At 35.6% G+C, this 27,770-nt stretch overlaps 1 protein-coding gene across 2 annotated transcripts; it reads right to left on the bottom strand.

Annotated features, from left to right (window-relative positions):
* Positions 1 to 96: 96 nt before the first annotated feature.
* Positions 97 to 23,483, bottom strand: SLC6A14 (solute carrier family 6 member 14). 2 transcript variants are annotated; one of them, XM_061177760.1, is made up of 14 exons: positions 23,268 to 23,483; positions 22,166 to 22,331; positions 18,191 to 18,322; positions 16,547 to 16,708; positions 15,607 to 15,745; positions 14,327 to 14,459; positions 12,602 to 12,742; positions 7,598 to 7,826; positions 5,640 to 5,765; positions 4,320 to 4,438; positions 3,672 to 3,771; positions 3,304 to 3,413; positions 1,100 to 1,267; positions 97 to 395 (listed from the first exon to the last, which is right to left on the bottom strand). In XM_061177760.1, exons 1-14 carry the CDS (start codon positions 23,313 to 23,315, stop codon positions 249 to 251), a joined length of 1,920 nt encoding a protein of 639 aa, XP_061033743.1. In that variant the 5' UTR covers positions 23,316 to 23,483; the 3' UTR covers positions 97 to 248. The 2 variants fall into 2 exon arrangements, with proteins under 2 accessions (XP_061033743.1, XP_061033744.1); XM_061177761.1 differs by lacking the exon at positions 22,166 to 22,331.
* Between the last annotated feature and the right edge of the window lie 4,287 nt (positions 23,484 to 27,770).

The raw sequence follows: 27,770 nt of genomic DNA, 5'->3' as shown, positions 1-27,770 counted from the left end.
TTTTATTGTGAAATAGAGGCAGCTATGTGTGTGTTAAGATAATCTTAAAAGAAATATAATAATCACATTGCTAAACATTAGTAGATTCACATTATTATATTACATTCCTGCTTAAATGGGAAAAAAAGCTCATCATACTATTATGAACCTAGTATATACGTTTTTCTACTCAACATACAAATAAATAAAAATTTCCTCTATTCTAAAATAATCACATTACACAACCACATATTTCTAAAAACTAGATCTCATTCTGGTTTTCTACTGCCACTAACAGTAGGTATTTCATGGTCAGTCTCTTTTTCAGGATCTACCATGTTTTTATATCTTTCCCCACGATGTCTTTCCAGGTATGGCCCCCAGTTAGAAGCTGGTCTGCAGCAGCTTACAATGCGCTGAAAAGCAAAGAAAAAAAAATGAAAATTTTAGAGTGTTAAGTCTCCTTGCTAACCAAAATGAAATAAGAACCATAGAAAAGTAAAAAATGATCATCTAAATTCTTAATATACTGTCTACCAAAAACAATGATACTCAAATGTAACCAATTGTTAATAGAATTGTATTAACTACAAAGCCAAAATAATTGAGTATGTAAATGATTTCAAAAGAAAGTGTTTCGTGAACCCATTCAAGCAACAATATCACTTCATATACTTTCACTGAATTCTCAGACATTTCTATCCTGGCCTTAGGGTGAAGGTTAAGTGAGGATCTAAACCAGTGTATGCCTGGGAAGTTTCAAGAACCAAAGAAAGGGTCAAACCATTGATCTAGATCCACAAAGCACTCACCTAGATCTTGAACCCAATCTGCCTGCTGAGCCTACCTTGTCATTGTCCTATTGAGATGTCATAATCAACTCCCCTCGGCCTCCATGGAAGAGGGATAACTCAGGGTCTAGACTGGGTTCAAGAAATTTACCAGAGTTTTCCCAGTTTTGACATGCTATTACAGTATCTATTATAACCAGATGAAGTTTTAAAGGTGAAAATTATAGATATAAAGGAAAAAGGTCATTTGCTTTGTGTCATCTCAGTAGAACTCAGTATGGGTATAGATAGCATAACTTTTAAAGTATAAATAATATTAACATGCTTACTTGAAGGATGGTTCCTTCAGCTTGAATTATTTTTATAATAGCCATAATTGGAATCCAAATAATGCAGAAAATAATCATACACCAGCCTAGAGCAACTCCCCAGTCAGGGTATGGAATTTGGGCATACTCAGGTCTATGAAATTTTACCAATGACCAGATCAAGATTGCCTGTGAAAGTAAAATATGAAAAGAAAATGGTAAAGATTAAACTTTATTGCACTAATGATTTCATTTGCACTAAGTATTAGCAATTTGATTCCATTCCTTAGAAATAACTTATCAAAAGCAATTAAAATGAAAATACATTCAAGCCAACTAAGATAATCAGGTAACTAGCCAGAAGATAAAATACTAAATGAACCAATCTAAATAACTTGTATTTGGCTCTGAATAGATTCTTCCAAAATTAGCACTTCCATATAAAAGATACAAATTATAAAAGATACAAATACTTGTACAACATGTATTTCAATAAAATACTGAAATACAACAACATGTATTTCACTTATAGTAGCATGGTTTTATTCTGTGCTATAAGCTAGCCAGCATATCAATTAATTCAATGAGAATGTAAAGTACACTTTAGTGAACATGCTTTGTACCTTGCTTAGCAGTTGTTTCTATTATTTTCCACTACACAGAGCACCCCTTACTCCACACCCAAAACACACACGCATTCACACATTGGTACATAATTACCAAAGCACCCTTCACTTTCTTATTGAGAAAAAAACAAGCTCAATATATATTTGGGCAAAACAGTGACTCTTCAAGATGAAAACACTTTAAGGCCAAGTTTTTTAAAAAGTGTTTAAAAAAAAACCTACTAGAATGTTGCAGCATTAAAACTAATTATTTAGAAATCTGTAAAGCAAACAAAACAAAATGAGCAAAAACTAAAAAAGCATCTAGTAGTTCCTCTAAATTTACCTGTCTTGAATTTTATAGATATTCAAGTTTAATTTTAGAATTAAATAGATTAATTTCTTTCATTTCATTACAGTAATTTAAGTTTACTTCACAATTACCATAATTTTACATATCTACAAGAGAATGGCTGAGGGATAGTGGAATCTAATATATATGACTTTATACAAAATAGATGATAATGTATATCATTTAATATCTAATACTTTTGCATTTTAAAGTAAATCCAGTTGTCAAACCTAGTAATCAGTGAAAATTAGCTGGCTAAAAAGTCTAGTTAGATCTTCTAAGTTGGTAAAGGGCTTATATTATTATGGAGACTTGTGGAGACTTGTCAAATAAGGAAAACAATATTTAGTAGCACTGTGAAAATCATTTAGCAAGAATATGGAGCATCCAAATATTTTATTTCAGCACACCCAGTTCCCAACCGCTCACTATTTGAACCTGACCTTATAATGTTAAAAACACCCTCTAAAACAAATTCTAGATCAAATTATGTAATGGCCTTTTCTAGGAAAACCTTTGAAGCATGGGGGCAGTGAGAACCAAAGCATCCTCTATAAGGCTTTGCCACTGCCCCACCCCCACCATTATCTCTAGTCCATAGAATTCTCTGTCCCATTAAGTGTTTATTTTGGCATTCAGCCTTTTACTGTCCTGAGCTTTTATTTAAAGATATCATGTCCATATGTCATGTTTCTCCAAGAAGACATCTTTTGCTTTCCCGCAGCTCCTAGATAGCACCAATTTTTAACATGAACTATTGCCTCTATTGACACACGAGAGTTTCTTTTAGTAATTTCAGATACTAAACACTTCCCATAAAAAAAAAATATGCATTAACAACTGAGTGTTGTTTCTTAGCAATTAGTATATTTAGATTGAATTCCTTGAAGGCAGAGACTGGGTCTTAAGCAGAGAGGTTAAGAACATTGTAGATCGCTCAGCATATTTTTTAGGGAATGAGCAAATGACTGGTTTTTAAAAATTTATCCTATTGATAATTTTTAAGTATCTAGGACCTTTAAGTCTATAGGAGCCTGTTTATTTTCTCAAATGGTAACTGTTTAAGCCTATGGCCTCAAAAATAATACTACAAAGAAAGGCATTGTAATTCAGGCAACTTGGAGGTGCCAGTCATGAAGTAAAAGTTGAAAATCATTACTTTATGACATTAATTTGCCTTACTGTATTCAGTGTGAATAATTCAAGTTTACCTTAGAAGTGTTTAAATATATATATTGATACCAAATTCATGGCATGTTAATACTTACCATCAAAAGGACAGGCGTAACGACAAACCAGCAAGCTCTCCACCATAGCCAGAATATCCACCTTTTTGCTCCAATCATCATTTCTATATCTTCAATGAATCTGTTGCCTCCTAAAAACAACAAAGAGTACATTCAGCCCTTATTTATACTTTCATTCATTAATCATTGTGGCCCCAAGTTATCTTTCCATGTCTAAACATTTTCCAATACTACAGCAATGAAGCATATATATACCTTTAACTACATTTTATTCATAATAAATTTTTGTCCAGTATATTATACTTAGCTATTACAGTAAACATAATGAGAAGGAATCAAACTAAGTCATTTTAGTAAAATGTGTAGATAATTCTATAGTCACTATTTACCATAAATCCAGATGATTCCCATTAGTTCCAGTATAGCTGCAATCAAAATGCCCCATCCAGCACAGAAGTGGTCAATCAGATGAACCCAGTAAATTCCAGCCTACCAAAAAAAATCAGTTACTTTTAAGTATATTTTTAATTATTTCTATGATTGATGAGGTACTCAAATTGAATCTACTAATTTGATTTTAACATATGCTCCTTGGTTTCACCTCTGCCAAAATGCGAAAAGGAATGTTTTCAAATGTAAACACAAACGTGGCTTTAAATATCTCAAACAGGATGTACCTTTTATTCTATACTGAGTCACTGTTAAAAAATAAGCATTTGGAATAGTTGATTATCAAAATGATATGCAGTGTGTGCTCTGTAGTAGCTGCCAAGAAATACAGCCTATGTTTAAAGTCTATAACTTTATTGTAATTGGGGAAATTGTCCATTATTGGGCTTTTTCCCCCTCTGCAAAATATACTTACTATTGAAATTGTGTTATAATGGGGAAAAAATCTGGGCTAAAACTCAGAAAATCTTGATGCAAGTCAGACTTGGACTTGTCACTAAACATCCTCTTAAACCTTGGCTTCCTCATTTAGATTATAAAGTACATTCCAACTAATATTTTGTCTATGAAAAAATGCTGTAGTATACCTGAGTCACACAGACGAGGCCAAGGAGAAACAAAACCAAGCAGCAACCCAAAGTTATGGGAACCCTCATTTTCTTCATCACTTTGGGAAGTAAATCTTGAATCGTTGTTGTAATCGTTTCTTCAGAAGGGAAAAAATGACATGTCAACTCATTTGCCAATAATTTTAATCACAGAAATCAACTTCTATTAATCAAATTTACAAATGTGTTGAGAATATACGCTGGGCCCTACTTCTTACTTTTAAAAATCCACGGGGTCCTTTCTCTTGGCAGTGACCACTCATCAGTTCTGATAAAAATCAAATGCAGCTCTATTTGTTGTTTTTAGTCTATTTTATAAGGTTTTTCATTGGTAGCAATTATAAGGTAACAGGTTCCCGAGGGCTGAAGTAGTTTGAAAGAGGGTTATAGGGAAGGAAGAATTCTAGTAGAACTTTTAAATAAGGTGAATATTTGAATAAATGACATGGAGACAGAAAGGCCTTCTAGGTTTAAGAAATAAATGTGTTCGTGAAACAGGGTACTGGCTAAAAGTAGGATATATGAGTAAAAGGATTAAGAAACATATTCGAGATTTTTGGAGGGCTTTGAAAGTCAACTAGAGGAAGCTGAACTTTATCCTGTAAACTATTAAAATGGTTTATGTAAGAGCACGATATGATGAAATTCAGAATTTTTAGGTGTGTACCCTAGGGAAAATCCCTATGTGTACACAGAACCATGTGCAAGAATAGTCATTGCAGCAGTGTGTGTAATTTTTAAAAATTGGAAATAATCCAAATGCCCATCATCATGGCAACAGATTGTGAATTAATTAGCGCTATATGTCTATGTATCAACATGGATTCATAATACATATAAAAAACAACTGTCAGAATGATATGTATGCTATGAAACTTCACATTTATGTGAAATTTTAAAAATTTATATGTTATTTATGGATACATATAAAATGTATACAAACATGGTCTGAATAACATACATAATCCATGGTGACGGTTGCTTCTAAGAAGGAAGAAATGTGAATTCTATCAGACAGAGAAACACAGGGGACTTCAAATTTATCTATAACAGTTTAGTTTTCTAAAAAATATCTGAAGCAAATATAAAATATTAATCTCTGCTCCTTTTGGGTGTCTGATACATGAGTACTTTGTATTTTTCCATATTTAAAACTTAAGTTAAAAAGAACTTTCAGAAAGATGATTCTGAGAGTAAAAGCTAGAGGGGGGCAACAAGGGTAAGAAAAGGATGTTTTTAAGTAGAGGAAACATGAGTAAAATGTAAGAGGGATATGTTAACATTGGGAGTATTACTTACCAACGGAAGCAAACTGAGAGTCGAGACCCAAAGTCAAAAGCATGAAGAAAAATAATATGGACCAAAATGGCCCACCTGGGAGTTGAGCTAGAGCTTCTGGATAAGCAATGAATGCCAAATCAAAACCTAAGAAAAATGAATGGCATTTTAATTTAAAATTAGTTGCCAAGAAAATTCACATATTTGAACATTTTCAAAATAAGATACTAGAAAAATCTCATTTTAATTTGGCAACCCAATCCGTAATATACATTCTTTAGCAACTGTTTCACTTTCACTTTTTTTTTTCCACTTTCACTTTTAAAAGTGTTTGACTGGGTTGTTCTACGATGTGATAATGTGAACATGTGACGTGAATTAAGCTAGTGAGATAAATTTTGTAAATGGTACATTTCTCACATAAGAAATCTTAACTATATCAATGATTTTGTTCAGCTGATTTTATATATTTTTTAATTAATGAAGAACAATTGTCTTAAACTCCAGAAACCTAAATTAGGTCACCTTAGCCTAGAAATTCTAAAAAAATTACACTATCAAGAAAGATATGTTCATGGAATTAACTTTTTAGTCTTTAACTCTCTTTCCAAATGTTTACCCAAAATCACTATATGTAGTGCCATTTAATTTATTTTTTTCACTGTACATTTCACAGCCGTGTAGTGCCATTTTATTTTTTTATTGAAGTATAGTTGATTTACAATATTATGTTAGTTTCAGATATACAGCATAGTGATTCAGTATTTTTTGCAGATTATACTCCATTATAGGTTATTACAAGGTAATGGGTGTAATTTTAGTGCCGTTTTAATTATTATATGAATACCCGCAAAATTGTATGTAATGAAACTATAAATTGAATCTTATTTTCTATTTGTTTTTTTTTTGACTTATTTTAAACATTTTATCAAGAAGGCACATTATTTTTTTTTTAAACAGCAGGTTCTTATTAGTCATCAATTTTATACACATCAGTGTATACATGTCAATCCCAATCGCCCAATTCATTCTATTTGATGTATGTTACCTTTAGAGACGCTTTATAAAAAAATTTCAGTCATGTTATATGATACTTAGTTTTAAGTATTTTAAGTTTCTCCAACCTCCCAGAGGACTGACCTAGGAGTCAGGAGAATTAGCTTCTAGCCTAGGCTCTGTCACTTCCTAATGATTCGATTTTCTGCAAGACATAACATTTCTGTGCATCAATCCATTCTTCTGTAAATGAGGAGCTGGATACTAGATGATCTCCAAAGTCCTTTCTAGTCCTAACATTCTATTCTCATTCAGCAATCTCTCCATCAAATGATACTAACCATAAATAGAAATTTAATAAGAAAGTCCTACTTAAAAGAGCCCTAGAATTCTGTTCCTGAGGATCTTTAGCCAGATAATTAAGCATCCCTAGTTAATGTCTTTAAAGTTAGGAAGTTCACTAATCAGATTCCTTTAAAGCTGGACACAGCTGTATACTCAAAGTCAGTTGTGTTTCTATCTGTATGACATTTGTGCGTTTTAAAAATTCAGACTTAATAGTGTAATTTTACATGGATTAATTTTTATATATAGTCTCTCATATATTCATATATACATATTAACACACACATGTATATATATGTATGTGTATATAGATATACATACACACAAATGAAGATAATGCATGTAAAGTACGTAGCATGATGCCTGATACTTGCAATTGTGCAGTAAGTAGTTCATATTAAGGACTAAACAAAATTTGGAAAAAATATTCTTAAACAAGTGTTCTGTAATGTACTGTTGTTTCTCAGATCATCTAAGAATTATTAAATCATTAAAACAACCAAGTTATATAAGATGAAATGAGAAAGAAAACACAATACCCTAAATCTTGAGTGCTTTAATTGCTATAAAATATATCAGTGTTTCTTAAGTGAGCTATATTGAGTTCATCAAAGTTAATAATATATAGCATTACATACCTGATTTTACAACTTGAGAGACTTCCTTTCCAGATATATGAGCCATGTGTCCCAATATAGAAAAAATAGCAAATCCAGCGAACACACTAGTGAGGCAATTTGTCAAACAAATTACAATGGCATCTGAGAAGCAGTTGTTATTGAACTTATTGTAAGATGACAGAGCAACTAAACCACCCCAAGCCACTGACAAGGAATAAAATATCTGTGTGGCAGCATCTTTCCAAACCTACAAGAGAAAATAATATTTAAAAACACACTCTTAATTTTTCATTTGTATAAAATATTTCATATATACAAATGAATAAATATTCATACAAGAACAAAATAAATACCCAAGTACCCACTACTCAGCTTAAGAAGTAAAATGTTACTAGTCTATTAAAGCCTCCCTGTGCCCCTTCCTGATCATATCACCCTTCCAACCTCAGTGGTAACTGCTATCCTGACTTCTGTGTTTATCATTTCTTCAATTTTCTTTATATTTTTACTAACCTAAACAATATGGCATTTAGCTTTACATGTTTCTGAGTTTACAGAAAAGTTTTCTTAAAGCATGTAAACTTATACAACCTGCTTTTTCCATTCAGTAGTGTATGAGATTTATCCATTATCAATTTGAACCATATGAAATTTCAATTTTGTAAGTCAAAAATGAAAGAATATAGGCAAATTCATATGGTTCAATTAAATGTATGTCGTTCTGAACATTTTTTTCCACTGCTGTATTGCCCCACTAAATATTGCCAAATTATGCTCCAAAGTAGTTTTATCACTTTGCACTCCCACCAGCTGGTATGAGAGTTCCCATTCCCCTACATCCTTGCCAACACTGGTCAGAATTTTTAATACTGTCCAAACTAGTGGCTGTGAAATGAGTTTTGATAACCCTAAGTACTTTATAAGGTTTAGCATGTTTTTATGTGTATATATTCCATAGTCTTTTCCTGTGAAATTCCTGTTCATATTTTTTGCCAGTTTTTTGTTTGGGTTATTCGCCTTATTTGATCTCTAGGAATTCTTTATGTAGTTCGGATTCTAATCCTTTATCTGTTATATATGTTAATTTTTTTCTCCCAGTTTGTGGCTTATTTTTTACCCTCTTAACATTGTGTCCTTTGATGAACCAAAGATTTTGTTTTAATGTAGCTGAAGGTATTCATCTTTGCTTTTATGTATTGTTCTTGATTTCTCTGACTTAAAAAAAAGAATCCTTAGCCCAAGGTCATAAAGCTACTATCCTATATTTTCTTCTAAAAGGCTTAAAGTTTTGCTTATATCCTTAAGTTTTCAGTTCACCTGATATTGATATTATGCATATTAAATTAGAAATCCCAACACATTGTTTTCTAAATGGAATATCAATTATCCGAAGATCATTGATATTATCAATTAGGTCCGAAGATAATTGATATTTTCAATTATATCATTTGGATATCAATTATATCAATTGGGTAGTCCATCCCTTTCCCACTGACCTGCATCCCCACCTCTGCCACATATCAAGTTCCGTATGTTCATGAATCTGTTTCCGAGATTACTATTCTGTGCCACAGGTCTGTATGTCTATACCTAGGCTAACACCACATTATTTTTATACTTATAGCATTATAATATTGTTTCATATCTGGTAGGACAAGTCTTCCTCACTTCTTCAGAAACACCTTGCTTTTTTGCCTTTTCTCCTTTGCATACATTTTAGAATAAATTTTCAAGTTCCATGGAAACTGTGCTGGGAATTTGATTGGAATTCTATTTACTCCACATATCAACTTGGGGACAATAAAAACATATTAATTCTTAACAAGGGTGGTACTAGGCAATTTTTGAAGAATGATGATACATTTAGGCATCCCCTCAATCATCCAGTACCCTCATTCCATGTTTTGATTAGAGCCCCACGTGGCTGGCCTCATCTCTCCATCTAATTCGACCCCTTTATCATTCCCCCTTTCACAATTTACCCCTCCTATGTCTTTGCTAAAGGACAATAATAACTCTTAGAAACTAACCTAGGTAAATCCATTTTAATAGTAAAATTCTGTAGATATAACATTACCCCAAAGAAAAATCTAATTGTGAAGACTTCACATAATAGGGCTGGCATGTATGTAGGCAAAAGTGTGTTTTTAGTCCATCTGAAAACAGGACTGGTCAGTGGAAGGCAGGCCGTATAACACGGTGACTAACAGTTCTTGCTCCGGAGTCAAAAAGAATGAAGCCTAAATCCAGTATGTCTCACTTTCATTGAATTTGATTTATTTAACATCTTCAAGCCTGTTTCATCATCTATAAAATGGAGATGATGATGATAATAATAATAGTAGTAATAATTATGTGTCCTAGGAAGGATGTGAGAATTAAATGAGATAACATATGTAAAGCAATTAGTAGGATACTCAGTGATAGCTATTATTGTTTTTATGGAAAAGAAACATAAATTGATACTCGGTTTCTTTTGTGGAAGTTAAAAACAATAATTTTCTCCTTGAAAGGTATGTAATCTATTTCCAATTTCAATTGAAATAAAGTTGTTAGGAGTGAAATAAATACTTACTAGGTCCTCAGAATACAGCTTGATGTTAGATTATTATTACATTTTATTTCTCACATGATTTTGTTATATATAAGTGAAATATATATATAATATATATACTGGCAGGAAGCCAGTAGGAAGTAAAATGGATGGATAAATGGATAGATAGACAGCTAGATCATGGTTATTTCACTTATATATAACAAAATCATGTGAGAAAAAAATGCTTTCTTATTTCTTAGGCAGTTGTACATATTAAGAAATGAACAACATGCTTATGTTGGTCTCTCAGCTGCTTTGACTTGATACATTATGTATGCATATGTGAGTCGGGGGAAGGAGGCTGGAGGTCGTGTGGCAGGTCTGGGTTGTGTAAGAATGCTACTGCATACCATGATGTACCTAGGCTGCAAATAAAAGTGAAATATAGTTCCAAACATAGTTATAACCTCTATATCTACCCATCTCATAGCTATATACAAGATTATTAGTTGAGTGATTAGGAAACCTTAATTCAAGATGCAAAAGCAGGCTATGTAAATTTAATTAAATGTGAATCTTCCTGGGTCTCAACTTCATCACTGTAAAATGACGGAGTTAGTAAAATAGTCACTGGAGACCCCTCTAGCTATAAGTTTCTATGGTTCTCTACTGTCCTAGAGATATCAGTAGAGTTCAAATAAAGAAAAGGAAAAAATATATACTTATGATTGCATGTTTAGAATATGGATTGGAGAGGAATAAAAAACATCTAAGAAAAAATTCTCATTGCCAGCAAACCCAAAGAAGGCCTGAGGGTAGTGTTTGTGTTGGGGTGAGGAGGTAGGATGATTAAACTGTATGTTTCATAAGGAGCTTTAGGCTGAGCTCTGATGTTTTAAAGACAATAGAGACACTGAAACACAGACCAGTATAAAATAGTCATATAAAATTTTCAGGATAGTTTCATGGAGCTATAAAGCCCAGGTGATCTGAGGCTTGTAAAAGCCACTTAAAGGAATATCAAAGGGGCTTTTCAACTGTGCTCCAAGTTATGAGGTTTAAAGAAAATGGAGGGTCCACTTCTTATGGAAAATGTTGCATCTACAATAATATAGTATTATATAACAGCAATAATTAAAATACTTGTGTGCTCATATTTATATAACTGTTTACCATTTCAAAGAACATTAACATATTTTATCTTGTTTAATAACCTAACAGAGGGAAGATGATGAGTCCCAACTTCCATTTTATTTGTTTCTCATCCGTTACCAAAAACGGTCTAGTTGGAAAGAGATTAACAGACAAGGTTAAAAGATATGAGGCCCAAGATAAATGAAGAAATCAACAGTGGCCTACGGACACATCAAACTATGTTCATCTCCAACACATAAACAATAAAAGTTCATAGTTCTAAAATAATTTACGGTTTTATGGTTAATTATTGAGTGAAAATTATTTGGACACACAGAAGGTAACTGAAGGCCAGAGGTTGACCTCTCAATTTTCAAAAAGGTAAAGGATGGATTTCCATGACTAAAAACTGATAAATTTGACTTGCTTACCAGAAATGTTCTACAACAAATAATTAAATATCCGGATTGTGAGTATTTAGAAAGTCACAATTGCTGGAAATTAGCATGAGTTCCACAAAGAATACCATAGCAAACTAAAACTAATATCCATTTTGGCTAACACTACTAATATGGTAGATATTATAGTGTTTCTTGATTTTAATGTAATATCGTGGGGTTTTACCTGACCAGAAGCTTAATGTGTTCCAAGAATGTGACACGACTACTAAAAAAGTGAAAGTGTTATTAGCCTGTATCAATAGAAGCATAGTATATAGAGTACACTTACTGACAATGCTGTCTGCAGTCAAAATTGTAAAAGATTTTATGTACCTATGATACACACAGCCATTGTCTGGAGATGGACTAATATTAAAAGGGGTTACCAATTCATATTCATGGCACATATTTATGTGTCTGGTACAAGTAACAGTTTTGTTTATGGAATGCTTCATCCATTTCAAATTTATGTTTTAACTTCATAATATTAACTTTTGAAGACAATTAAAATTTATATTAGACCATTAAACCATCAGCTATAATCTTTAAATCTACTACAAGTTTATCTGATAAGTCACATAGCCCTAGTCATCAATTTGTGGGTATTCATGCATGAAATATTCTTTTTCAGATTAATAAGCCCCGAATCCTTTTGGTCAAATAGAATCAGTTTGAATAAAATGACTTTGAAAATCCTATTGCTAAAAATGATTGTCTCACTTCCAATAAGAGAGCATTAGTGTCATGTTAAATAGTTAAATCAGACATCCTAGGGGACGGAAACACTACTAAACTTAAACACATGTTCTTTTGCAAGCTACTATATTATGACACTCAATGGCAATCAGAGATTTTCAATATTGGCTTTTACGTTTTACCTCCTCAGATAATTTGAAATCCAAATCGTCTTACCTCAGCTTCCCTAAGTTTTGTAAAATTTGACTGTGCTCCAATATAGTATGAAATGCCTTTTGATGCACCATCCAGAGTTGCCCCTCGGATCAGCAGGATGAGCAAGACAACATAGGGGAAAATAGCTGTAAAATATACCACCTACCAAGAAGAACAACCAAAAGTTCATGTTATTGTTTTAAATCATGGTGTATAATTATATACAAATAAAGTTATTAGCCAGTTGAAATTAGTAAAATAAAGTATCAAAGATTTCATTAGGTTATTAATGTCTGATAATACTAATACCAATGTTGGCATAATTTTCTCTTTCTGTTCTCACCACTCTCAAATGATCCACTTTCAAAACACTCTGATGTATGAAGCAATATTTACTAGGTTTGTGTTGTAAATACACAATACATTAGCAATGGTAACTTGGAATCTAGATCGAGTGCTTTCCTAAATGTATCCTAATAAATGTCTGAGGGGACTGAATAGCACCTCTTGGTAAATTACTGCATTGATGTGGGAAGGGAAATGATTTTAAACCCTGCAATGATAATCCCCAAGGAGAAGGAAAATCTCCTAGTAGGTGTCCAAATCCCATGAAAGTTGATTAAGTGAATACTGGACACTTGCTATTATTATCCTTAAAGCTACCATTAAGAGAGTTTGATAGCACACATATATACGTGTGAACTGCTTGTGTCCTAGATAATACATGGTTCCAGATGAGCAGACTGCCTTTGAGGCTGGCTTTTCATTAATGTGGATGATTTCTTTGGTCCATAGATGTCCTATGTTTGATAATATGCCCAAGGAGATGATTTAAACAAGTCATCCAGAGACCAATAAAAATTAATTGCGTGGGTAAATGGCTTTTAATGTATTCTTTCAGTATTAACATCAAAAAGGAACCAAACGTTTCAAAAATGTGCAATTGCAACATTATTTTGGAAAGTTTCCACTGACTTTGTGATGTTCACTGTATTTTTGTAATCTAACAGCATGTCTCATTACAATGTAACATTAATTGACTGTGCTAGATATTGTACCAGAACACAAAGATAGTATCCACAGTTATTCCTGTCCTCTGTCTTTAAGGAAGTTTCAGTCTAGTGGTTACGAACACATACACATTTACTTTTCTGAGTACTGTACAACTGCTCACAGAGAACATTTCATATTGTTCTCTGAAATTGCCACAATGCTCTCTGAAAGTTTAAAAAATAAAACAATGAAGTGGGAAATGTTTTTCAGAAGAGGACTCTGCTGAGACAAGGTTCTGAGTCAATATTGGCAAGCTTTAAGAGAACAATGGTATAGTTTTTTTCCTTCTCTCTCTAACAAGGGGAATCCTGACACTGTTACCCTATATAACATATATATCAAGGATCTAAACTTTCCAAACCAAACATTGCAATATATAATTCCATTCAAGATGCTTCTTTATTATAGTAGGACAGAAATACTCCCAAGCCTCAGAATGCTGTATCAGCTAGAAGGGCCCAAGTTTAGAGAAATTGCACACATCTAGTACTAATTTTTGCTTGTTTTGTTTTCTTTTTAATAATAGTAGTGTTCTTATGTATTTTCTTAGAGCGAGGCTGCCTACTTAGAAAGCTTTTCACACATTTGAATGTTCCCATCATAGAAAAAACATGCATTTGGTACTACCTGGCATTGAACTACAATGAAATGGGAAAACAGCTACATCACTGTCTAATGTGTTTTCTAAATTACCTTCCCAGAAGACTTGATTCCTTTAAATAGTGCTGTTCCAACTATGAGCCAGGCCAGAAGAAGACAAAGTGCTAAATACCACACAATGACTCCAGTCTCATCCAATCCCCTTGACCGTTGGAGCGCCACTTTACTGAAAACACATAAGCCCTTTGATGAACACACAATCACTTGTCTTAATACATTGAATTTTTTTAATATCTTTCATCCAGGGAGAAACTTCATGAGTATTTTATTAATACATCAATGTTGTATGAGCCTTTTATTGATACAATTGTATGGAGGGGCAAAAATAGTTCAGTGAAAAATTAGGCTCTGAACTTCCTGGTCAACTGCAGCCAATCCAAAATTCCAAACCCCAGAATAAAAGATCCACTCATTCCTTTAGCTATGATTTTCCCCTAATATTTCAAAGCTCCTGTATGGAAAGAAATTAACCATACATCAGATTATTTCATTTTACTCATTACGGTATTTTTTTCTCAAGTTCAAATGATGGAGAAAACATTTAAATTGTATTAAATATTTTCTTATTCATCATACTTGTAGTTACCAAACCTAAATGGTCCCATTATTTATACCTTTTTCAAAGGTATAATTCCATGATTTCCACTAGGGACATATATGGATCTAGGATTTTAATTCTTAGCTTGATATTTGGAACATTTCAAGGTCCAAATTTTAAAAGGGTCACACAGAGCAACAACATGAAGCTGAGGAAGAGCTCATTACAGCAACAGTCAAAGAAGTTATGTAAGGGTAAAGGGTAGGTATACAGTAAGGAGATTAAAGAGAGATCATTTAAAATTAATAAAAGCAAATATAACCCCAAACATCTATTTTTACCATATAATGACAATTATAAGCAAAATGGATAATGAAGAATCGCAGCCTTAAATAGCAATTTTGCCCCCAATATTACTCATCACCCAACTGTTTATCATTAGAACTTGCTCATTATAGTCTAAAAGTTGCATATTTTTCCTTCAAAGCAATGCCCTAGCTTATAGCTAATAAGCACTGTATAAATCATCACTGACAACATTGTGCCCATTTAATAACTAACTTATAAATGACAATCTGTTAACAGCTAATTTTGCAGGCTACTACTACTCACACAGGCTAGGTAAACATTTGAGTCAAACGAAGTATAATTTGCTCTGACTGCCCCCCCCCTTTTTTCTACTTATATGAGTTAAGAAAAGAGCTGATCAATATTTTATTGTTATAAAAATTTTTAATAACATCTGTTTAAGATGTAGATAATTTACTGTACTCACTTCCAATATTGTTCACTGGGAAGCTGCCCTGGCTGATAAACTTCACTTCCATTGATGCAGGTAAAATTGTTGGCGTCTACCCAGCTTTTATTCACTTGGAAGATTTCACCTAGCTTTATACTCACATTACAATGTGTCACTAAAAATTAGAAAAAAGAATACATACACAGACACATACTTAGTTTTAGAAGAGTACTTACCTGGAAAAAAAAAGTTTTAATGATGAAATATTTAAAGTACTGTCTAAATTGTTACTTGGTGAAGGTGGAGTAGAAATCTTACAAATGGAATAAGCCATGCACATTCAGCATCTTAAATCCTCTCTACTACTAAGCTGGGGGTGAGTATGAAAATATCTGCCTTTTTAAATTGTGGTTATATTTATAGTAATAACAGCTATAGAGTAATAATCATTTCAGTTGGGATTTAGTGCTCTAAGGAACTTTTCATATGTGGACTTATTTAACCTATATAGATAAATGACACCTTTAAATTCCTAAGAAGTGTTAAATCTTTATCACTTTATCCTCCAATATACACAGGCAATCCCGGTGGTAATAGTCTACAATATTGATGCTACATTATCCCAAAGATTAGCAACACTCAACCATCAACTAAAACACTACTACTATCATAAATAGTGCTTTTCTCTCTTACCACTTTCCCATTTTCTTCCTTTTCTTGATGCCTACAACCTAGGCCTGCAAGAAGTACTCCAAGTAGTGGTTTAGCCTTGCTGGGTGCCCTCAGTAATTAACATATGGCATTAATCAATTTTCAGGTTATACATGCTTTATTCTGCTTTTATCAATAACCTACGGCTCACTTAAAATTGAACCTAAATTGGTTAGAAAATGATTTAACCCTTTAATCTTCTTAGAAAATATAAAAGAATGATGCAGAGTTAATAATACTTTTTAAATAAATAAATGAATTTTACCTATAGGCGATCTGCTACAGGTTTTATCTGCCCAATAAGAACAATTTTTCCATGGTAGTTCATGTTGAAAAGAAGCAAACATGTAGTAAAGACTATAGGCAATTATGACATTATAATAGATTGTCACAAAAATGGATATCAGGACCATTGTAATCCCCACACCTGGAAAAGAGAACAATTAAAATAAAAAACAAGTGAAATTTGTTTTCCTAATTCATAAAGCTGCATTTCAATTTCCACAAAATCTATTTTAAAATGAGAAAACTGTTTCAATGTTTTCTCTCTCTTTTTTTTTTTCTTTTTTTGTTGGGGGGAGGCAGTACTACTGTCTGAGTAGCTTTCTTCTCAAAATTATTTTGATGATTGACTTTCTGAGACAGTTTTTTAGTTGATCAGAGAAAGGTACTAAGATCAAAGACCTGTATTAAGCCATCGAATTCACATAAGGGAAAACCATGTTCATTATTCTTTCTTATTAAGTCTGTAAATTCTGGTCAGAGTGGATACTATTAAAAAAAAAAAACTATTCAAAGCTCATATCCTATCGACTCACTGACCAATACTTCCCTCTTCATCTATAAACCAACATTTTTTTTAACATCTTTATTATAATTGCTTTACAGTAGTGTATTAGTTTCTGCTTTATAACAAAGTGAATCAGCTATACATATACATATATCCCCATATTTCCTCCCTTTTGCGTCTCCCTCCCACCCTCCCTATCCCACCCCTCTAGGTGGTCACAAAGCACGGAGCTGATCTCCCTGTGCTATGTGGCTGCTTCCCACTAGCTAGCTATTTTACGTAAACTGGGACGAAGTGAGAGAGTGGCATGGACATATATAAACCAACATTTTGACAAGTAGAAGATAAATCCTCTGAATGAATGTCCTAAAAGGAGAGTGTACAGCATTTCTACAAGTGCATGTAAAGAAAATTCAATAACTCAGTAACAATCCAAATTTAAACTTCTGAAATTTCTTTAACTCAGTAGTTTCAAAATACAGCAAGCATACTGAATGTAACTCCTATGTTAAGACTAGCTTTTGAGGTAGCTTCCTTAATATTCCAGCACTATATTCTATTCACCTCGCTATAAATATATTTTTGATGTTACACTGAAGCCTTTACAAGTAGTTTTCAGCAGCTAGCACATACCAAAATGATATCTAATCTTCAAACAGAAAGGCTGTTGGATGTTTAATAACAATCAAAGCATTTTTTTAAAAAAAGTTCCTAGTGTCCTATTCCATTAGCAGCATCCAAGAAAAAATAGTGACCTGCTCTTCAACTTTTCTGAATGAGGCATTGTAAAAGATATGCAAAAGCAAGAAGACAAAGATCGCATATGAAGCAGGAAAAAAGCCAGAGCCATAAAGTTAACGCACAAGACTGTTTGCCAAGAGAATTCAAAAGGTGAAAACAGGAAAATAATGACACCTTTACAACTCTCTCATATCCTTCTTAACCCCTACCATATCTGCAGCCCAAGATAAAGAGAAATATAAATTAATATTTGATTTCTACATTAGACAGTGTCAAATAGTCAGAAAAGCAACGTATGCCCTTTTGCCTTCAATATGAGGACAGCTATATGCAGGAATAGACCAATAAGCACAATAAGGAAAACATTTTAATACCAACCTTGAAACAATGGTAGAATCCTCCAAACTGAAACTGGACCTAAGCTAGCAAATTGTCCCAGTGAGCACTCTAGGAAGAACAAAGGTAAGCCAGCCAGTGCTAGCATAATCGCATAAGGTATCAAGAAGGCACCTAGAAAACACAAAAAAAGAACCAAAGCACTATTATATGCCCAAATCTTGATGGCACTTTGACAACTAGCACAACATTTTGAAAGCATTCTGATATAGTGGAGTCAGAGAGTACTGAGTTTAGGCTCCAAATTTACTATTGTCTGTGAGAAAATAGTTGATTCTCTAAATCTTGGATTCCTCATCCATGAAATGGGGATGCTAGTATTACCTAATGAGGTTGTTGTGATTATTAAAAACAATAGCCCGTAAAAAGCAATCCAGAGAAGTTGAATGATCACAGGCTTTGGAGCCAGATAGCCCTAGCTTTATATCCTGGCTCCATCATATACCAGTTATGTGACCTGGGGCAGTTCACCTAACCTCTTAACCTTGGGTTCCTCATAAATGGGAAGAGCAATGCCAACTCATCAGTCTGTGGTAAGGGTTAAATCACAGAGCCTATGTGAAAACACTTGGAGAAATGGGCAGGCACATAGTATATTTTCAAAGTTAAGTTCACTCCTTTCTCCTTAAAAAATAAACAGTTTTTAAGACTTAGGGTTCAAATGTTAAATGTGGTTCAAAGTGGAAGTTACTGCAGCTAAGTTCAGTATTCTCCAAATAGTCATAAGGGTCTTCACTCAACGTTAATAAGAAACATTATTTTTGGTAGAAGAATCTGAACAATTGAGATGCATTCAGAATTAACTTTCAATTTCATAAGGACTAATTCTCCTACATTTAGATTATTCAGGCCCATTTTTGGTTTTTGTTTTAAACCTTTTATTATTTTACTTTTTTTCTGCCCGCTTTTAGGGCATAATACTATTCATTAGAACTATGACCAGATTTTTGGTAGAGGCAGGGACAGAATATTAAGCTTATTGTTCAATATTCTAGAAGTCTTAACAAAGTTTAATAAGAAAATGTGGAGATAAGTGAATAAAAATAGGCTTTGGATTATGTACATTTCATTTAGCCATGTTACATTTTTTTCCTCATATATTTTTCCCATTATGATACTATAACATCATACCTGGGAATTACATTTTTCTAACCCTAAAAATATATTCTACTAAAAATGGGAGACAATCGGGCTTCCCTGGTGGCACAGTGGTTAAGAGTCCGCCTGCCAGTGCAGGGGACACAGGTTCGATCCCTGGTCCGGGAAGATCCTACATGCCGTGGAGCAACTAAGCCCGTGTGCCGCAACTACTGAGCCTGCGCTCTAGAGCCCACAAGCCACAACTACTGAGCCTGTGTGCCACAACTACTGAGCCTGTGTGCCACAACTACTGAGCCCACATGCCACAACTACTGAGCCTGTGTGCCACAACTACTGAGCCCGCATGCCACAACTACTGAAGCCTGCACGCCTAGAGGCCGTGCTCCGCAACAAAGAGAAGCCACCGCAATGAGAAGCCCACGCACCACGACAAAGAGTAGCCCCTGCTCGCCGCAACTAGAGAAAGCCCGAGCACAGCAACGAAGACCCAACACAGCCAAAAATTAATTAATTAATGAATTTTTAAAAATTAGGAGACAATAAAGTACTTGTTACACACAAGTCACTAGTCACCAGAACATAGGGACAAATATGTTTTTATAGATGTTGCAATGTACATACCATCATTACTATGACTAATAGAAGTTTAATTCCTACCAATGATAAATATGAAGAAAAAGTAATACAAAATATCCCTATTTAAACACAGCAATAAGCAATGCTTTGCTAGCCCGGTGTAAATAGGTTTTTAGACACACGCGAAAAAGGATTTTCCTCAATGCTGTATAAGGCTTTTCACCCATTATATTATTTCATTATTAATAACAACAATAACTGGTAAATTATCAGTCCAATATAGTGGTCACCAATTGTTAGTCCTGCTGACCTAGACCCTAAGGTAGTATGATACTTCTCTTTCATAAACTGTTAAAAAGCTTCTACAGATAAAAATGACTCCAGATTTTAACAAGTCTTTCAAGCCTGACCATAATTTTAAATCTAATCTATTAACATTTGACAAATTTGAATTTCATGTTCCTCTTTTACCCTTGGGTAAAAGAGAAAGAAGCAATTGAGAGAGACTAGATCATCCATTACCCAAATGATGTGATCTTTAAAAACTGAGAGCCAATATGATATATTAATTTTTAGAGGAAGTGGTGAAAGAGGTAATAGCATACAATAAATAATGCCATTTTATTTCGGCTAAGTTTAAGAATTCTCTAGTAAATCTAGTTTAATATAGTTCCTGGAAATTTATAGTGAGTACTGGGCCTATGTATGATGTCAACTCACAGGGAATTTCCTATTCTAAACTTGAACATAAGAAGCTGGAAAGGAACCTGAATGCTTCTCTCCACTACACGTACCTTTGGACATAGACACCAAAAAGATTGTGATTCCTGAGTCATCTTCCAGCTCAAATTTATACCAAACCCATGATTAAACAATGTACGCTCTAGAAAGGGTAATTTATGTCACCAACACTTAAAGTGTTTGATAAACAGAGCCCCTTTCTTAACTCTCTGAAGGCCAGTATGAATGTTTAATATAACCAATTAAAAAGGAATATAAGATTGAAATATCACCACACAAAATCCTATTGTACCAAGAAGAATACTTATAGAGGCATCGTTTCACTGGTATCCAATTATGAAATATAAAGGGATGTCACCCCTACACTTCTAACAGAACCTGTATACAAGTAAATAAAATATGGTAAGTGAAAAGTGGTTTCAACATTACTAGAAGATTGTGCAGTTCATTTTGTTTCCTTTTGTGTGTCACTTCAGACTTACTTTTTTTTTTTTTTATTCTTTAATAACATCAAATATCAAGTCATTGCTTCCCTAACTGGTTCCCAAACTTTTTTTACAGTTGGTTTTTTTTTTTTTTTTTTTAACTTTGGGTTTATTTATTTATGGCTGTGTTGGGTCTTCGTCTCTGTGCGAGGGCTTTCTCTAGTTGCGGCAAGTGGGGGCCACTCTTCATCGCAGTGCGCAGGCCTCTCATTATCGCGGCCTCTCTTGTTGGGGAGCACAGGCTCCAGGCGCGCAGGCTCAGTAACTGTGGCTCACGGGCCTAGTTGCTCCGCAGCATGTGGGATCTTCCCAGACCAGGGCTCGAACCCGTGTCCCCTGCATCGGCAGGCAGACTCTCAACCACTGCGCCACCAGGGAAGCCCCCAGACTTATTTTTTTCTCCTTGTTCTAATGGAGTCTTCCTTAGCGATCTATGAGGTATAAACAGTATTATTTTGCAGAAATTAAACACCTAGCCTTGATCTACATTCTATCGCATTTTCAAAGGACCTTCTACGTGGTCAATCCAATTTGAAATACATGTAACTGAATATTGCCGCTTAAAGTACAAAACCTTTAATTACTTTTTAATCAACTCCTTCCACACTTAAATTTCCAAAATGTAATGCCTTATTTCATTTAAGCAAACAATTTATTTGAGCTTCTTATGAGAATGAGAATTCCCTGCCTTTTGCTTAGATTCAGCTATAAATTAGGCAAAACACAACTTGAGTGTGAACAGATTATCATAGGAAGGTGTAAATTAAGAAGACTAAGTCATAGTTGAAGATGACATGGGATTTCAGATCAGAAGCTCAGAAGTGCTAAATATACAACTTTTATCAAGTTTATATCTGAACATCTTGTGAAGCCAGCTTTCCAACGTGAGCTAGAAACTTATAGTCTAATAATAAAACGCAGTATGCTCATTTCCCATCCTCCCACTAATCCATATTATCATATACCTTTCCTCAGTTGTTAAAATATCCTCAGAGGCCATAAAACACCGCACTTAAAACTGAAGAGGAAATAAATTGGGGTGGGGGGGAAATACCTCCACCATTGTTGTAGGTCAAATATGGGAATCTCCACACATTCCCCAATCCCACTGCATATCCAACCATAGATAAAAGGTAATCCGATTTTTTGGACCAGTTACCACGGTCCGGATTCTCATCATTTTCACCAATATGGAAATTCTCAGATGAAGCCGTCACTTTCTAGAAAAGGGAAAATATCAACAGCTTTTTTTTTTACTATTAAAAATTCCACAGACGCATAATTTCACAAATCCACAGAGTGACAGTGAGACAGAGACAGAGAGAGAGACAGAGAGAGATTGAGAGAATGAACCCTGAAAACCATAGCCAAGGAGGACACTTTCCAAGGCTGGGGAGATTTCTGAGGATGGCTGCTTTTACTTTACAACGTTATCCCATGAAATGAAAAAAGCTCTGTAGGTGGATATTTTTACTACTTCTTCGGGTTAGATCATCCAAATTTTGGTGGAAAGGGTACATGTGGCACCCAGCGTGAAGGGCAAATGAAGGTGGGAAAATAAAATTTCAAATACAAAAGTCTTAAAGATGAATTAGGTAAAATCAACGCTCTTGAAATCGGAGGAGATATTTGAGAAAAAGGCTGAAATATAGTTTCTACTAAAAAAAAAAATTCATAGACTCTTTTTCATACTGGCTGGTAGTTTTGATGTTTAGAGTTGTCAGGGAAGTTTAACTTCTCTCCATATCTTGGAGAGTAAAATCAGTACTTTTCTGAAAGCCACAAAATAATATTCGGAGACAAATTCTCCTGTCCCACTTCAGAGGACAGGGGAGAGTTCCTCAGGTCAGATAAGGACAGTACATTTTCTCATTTCCCTCCCGCATATGGACACAGTCTGGAGAGGGACAGAAAATACAAGGTGGTGGGCACACCCAAGGCAGAGGATGAGGTGACCCTAAGTCTTCTAGCCACCAGAGTAAGAACTGTTCTGTGCTTCCTCTACTCTATGGGGACATCTTGGGCACACATGAAGGCAGTTGAACAGAAATGTGGAAAACAGGGAACAGCTGCAGAGAGCAAAATCTGAGACTTGCCTCCCCTTAAGTTTTCCCTTCCCAAGCCCTCCACACCTCCCATAGCTCCCAGACTCCTACCTCCTTCCCTCTGCACTTGAAGAAGCTCGGGCACTTCAACTTGTCCATGGTTCACTGGCTCCCTGGGCTGCTCTGCCTGTCTCGCAGTCTGGCGGAGCTTGACTGGTGGCAGGTGCACACTCTCCCGTCGCTACCTGCCAGAGTGAGCCACCATGCCCAGGGGTGGGACCATTTATGGAGGTAAGCTCTCTCCTCCCCCGCCGAGCACCCTGTCGTGTCAATTACTGGAAGGGACTAAAGTGAGGCTCCGGGTTTTCCCCAGATAAGCTGGCATGTAGCAATCCCCTGCCCTGGGCCCCGGGAAAGGGCTGGGCTGTGAGAGAACAGAGCAGTCAGAGCCGAGATGACTGACAGCCTTTGACTCAGAGCCGTGCAGGTGCCTTCGCAATCTTACCTCCTTTCTGGGGTTCCCTGCTTCCTCGTAACCTCCTCTCTTAGTCTGGTCTCTGTCCTGAGGCCAAGTGCTGATCTCCACCGGGGCTGGAGGTGGGGAGGGCATGGTCTGTGGGGTCCATTCCGTTCCCCAAGATTCTCCTGAACAGACTGTACTGTCCTGGGCTCCGGGATTTCCCAAAGTTTTGCCCCTCACTAGAAAGCACTTGATCCCCTGGGGCAAACACTGCTCCCAGAGGGAAAGCTCCTGAACTGGGCACCTTGAAAAGCAGCCAGCTGAGATAAGATTACTCAGCTGGCTCTGCCTGAAAAGAGCAACTTTGAGCCTATGTCTCAAGCACCTTTCTCAGCCTTCAGGACAACGTTGTCTTTTACAGGGATCGATTTCAAAGAGGCCAAACAAAACAGATTATTGAGCAGGTTTACGGGGAGTTTTAACCAAAGACTTCACTTTGCAAGAAAGGCGAGGCCGAGAAAGTAAACTATGAGGAAGCATCCCAGCTTGGCCAGGGAGGAAAGTATTATTATAATGCTGTTTACCAATGTAGCACCTTTTCATCAGAAAACTCAAAGGATTTAAACTCGATCAGACAGATAAAAGATGATGGCAGTTCTATGAAGCACAGTACAAATCACTGCATGCGGAGGAACCAGCCTAGAGCCAAATCCTGTATCCTATGTTGCAGGTCCTTTGTTCTTCCATTTGCAATACAAATATGCCCTGGGGAATCTGAGCAGGTAAGGCAGAGGAAAGTCCACGAGTGAAGTGGGAAGGTAGTAAGGAGAAAGTATCAGTAAGTTTCATCTAATTTTGTCCTGAACACAGCACAGGCTGGTGTGTGTGTGTGTGTGTGTGTGTGTGTGTGTGTGTGTGTGCGCGCGCGCGTGCGCATGCGCACATGCATGGACCGATTGGCGTTATATGCTACTGGTGTGACCTAAAGGCTAAAACAAAGGAATTACATTAGCCTGTCTTGGACATAGAAGAGAGGAGAGGAAGGAAGACTTATAAACCTCTTTATGAAAGAATGAGCTAAAAAGCAAATCTAATAGCATTTACCAAACTATCAAAGTCCCATATCAAAGTTCTGTTTGCATGGGGCACTGGAAACAGATGGTAACCATGGGAATAGAGACTAGGAATCTATCTATCCCAGGGGTAGGTGGTAAGCAGAGGAAACAACCAGCAATTTTCCCTGCCTGTTATACAGTAGAGAAGCTTCTAACAACTTTGAAAGTTTAGAGGTGTAAAATTTAAGATAGAAGGTATTTTAGAGAATGTATTGTTTGTTTACTTGCTTGCTTCGGGTGTATTATTCCCATTACCATGCGTGGCTTTCCATGACATGGCTTCTTCCTACCTTTTCAGTATCGTCTCTTGCCATTCTCTGCCTCAAACTCTTGAGCTTGTGTGTCCTTTCCTGTGCACGCACATACATGTTGTTACTCACCTCTGTGCCTGTCCTCATGCTGCTTCTTCTTCTGGAAATTCCTGCCTTCCTCATTTGGCTAACTACTACTCATCCTTTAAGACACTGCTTAGGCGTCACCTCCTCCAGATCTTTCCACAATGGTTGCGCCTCTATTACTACAAACTGGGTTTAGATGCCTCTCCTGTGGATTCCCATGCTACTCAATACTCATTTTACATTGTGTGAAATTATTTGCTCTAGACTGCAAATTCTCTGAGGGCAGGGAAACTGTCTTAATCATTCCTGTATTTCCAACGCCTAGCACAAAACCTAACAGACACAGAGAAGGCACTCAGGAAATGTTTATTAGAAAATTTGACTCAGAAAAGACCATTTAATAACTTTGTGGTCAAAGAAGGGAAAAGACAACTGGTCTAGAATCCATCCCCAAAAGATCATAAAATACCAGGAGCTCATTTTCTCTTCTTTGGGGGTCTGACTTATTAACTGATGAACAAACTGTGTTTGTGAATTCTTTTATTTATTTGGGACTTGAAAGAAGTGTAGAAATTGAGTGGGAATGTTAGCACAAGTTCGTGTGCCCGAAGCACAGTGAGGCCAAACAAACCGAAACATCGGAGTTTGGAGCAGAGAAAGGTTTATTGCAAGGCCATGCAGGGAGACGGGTGATTCATGCCCTAAAAAGCCCCCGAGCTCCCCGAAGGGTTTCAGCAAAGCAATTTTAAAAGCCAGGTGAGGGGGGGGGGTCACGGGGTATGTGATCAGCTGATGCACAATTCTCTGATTGGCTGTTGGCGAGGTAACAGGACTGTGTCACAAGGGTTAACATTATCAGTCCTTAGGCCTGGGCCCATGTGCTCATGGTCATCAAATAGTTGACATCTTCCATTGGTGGGGGGTTTTCACACCTGTAAAACAACTCAGCAAATGTGCATTAAATACTGTTATCTAGGTACTTCAGAGAGGAGCTAAAGCAGAGGACATGGGGGAAAGACCTGTCCCAGGAAGGCCCTGTAGGGTCCTGCTCGGTTACAGGCACGAGAGAGAGGAAACTACATAAATTCAGTCACAGGGTAGGAATGAGCATAGTATGGGAGAACATGAAACGAATCTGTTTGTTGGGGTTAGAAATAAAGTTGGAGAGAGAAAGCGTGACCATTCACGTGCCTTTAAATCCAGGCCTAAACCATGGTCTGGTAAGCTATAGTAAAGTGATTGTAAACTTGGGAATCACACATAGCACACTCTATTTTCGTTGTGCAAAAACACCTCAAAATTATGACGAATGACCTTCAAGCATCAAGTTGTGCAATGCTGGACTTTAAACTATGGGCCGTCTCCTCCAGGACACACACACCTCAGACATGAATCTGCTTAGCCTAAAAAAAAAAATCATTGACAGAATTTTAAAGATTTATTTAGTAGTAAGTCATTAGCAACTAAAAATCAGCTCCTAACTATGACTTTGTCCAGGAAAAGAAACATTAAAATAAAAATTGACCCAATGGTTATATCCCACATTCTTTCCCCTTCTTACTGAGATTAAATTTATGTCACTATCCATGGAAGTCCCTTCGATCTTATTTTTAGTCACTAAGTATAAAAGGGTATCATTATCTAAGGCTTTCTTCTAGCTATTTGGATGTGAAAATTGTGCACAAATCAGAAGGCAGTTGAACAATCTCACAAACCCAATGCCTTACTGAGTAACCACACTGTTTTCTAGACTTCATCTGGAAGAACCCTATTAAACTTCACCAGCTGAAAGTATAAGAGAAGGAACCCTACTAGTCTACCTACAGGAAAAAGAAATACATTTCTGGAAAAATTCTCTCATAGTAAATGTGTGTTTATGAATTATCCCTTTAAAGTTTATAGTTTCAGACAACCACTTTATTCAAAAATATCTGACTACACCCATAGTCAAAATATTAATAATTTCTGAAAAAGTTTCATTCAATCCTAGGAAGTAAAACATACTTAGGAAAGACAATCACATAGATTTCCTTGCTGCCAGCCAAAGAGGTAATGATTCTCTAGCTATGTCAACTAGTGAAAGGACAGAGAAAACGCTTACTAGTTTCCTACAGAATACTAAAGGATAACATGCCAGAGACCCTTGAAAGGAAACAAAGGCGCCTGATGCATAATTTCATACTGGTGCTTTCTAAACAGGAAAAGTGAATCTGTTAAATTTCATGATTTTTTTTTTAACATTCGCCATAGCATATCATACAGCTTTTCTTAAGTATTATGTGTACAAATCATAGGTGTGCAACTTGATGAGTTTTCACAAATATAACACTCCCATGCACCAAGTTCAAGAAACAACAGTGCCAGAAGCCCAGAAGACCCCTCCTTACCTTCCTCCCGTTTAACTGCTATCTTGAATTTTAACGCGGTAAATTAGTTTTGCCAGTTTTTGAACTTTTCATAAGTGGAATATTATGGCATATACACCCTATACTTGACTTCGTTTGGCTCAACATTACGTTTTGGAGACCCAACTGTACCGTAACATAGATCTGTAGTTCATCTATTGTCATTCTGTATAGTATTCCAATGTGTGAATATACCACAATTTATTTATCTGTTTTACTGATGACATTTGGTCTGTTTCTGGATTGAGGCTGTTTTGAAGAGTGCAGCTATGAACTTTCCTGCAACGTTGTCTTCT

This window comes from Eubalaena glacialis, chromosome X (genome assembly GCF_028564815.1).
Source record: "Eubalaena glacialis isolate mEubGla1 chromosome X, mEubGla1.1.hap2.+ XY, whole genome shotgun sequence".
NCBI lineage: Eukaryota > Metazoa > Chordata > Mammalia > Artiodactyla > Balaenidae > Eubalaena > Eubalaena glacialis.
This window is presented reverse-complemented; position numbering and strand designations above follow the sequence as displayed.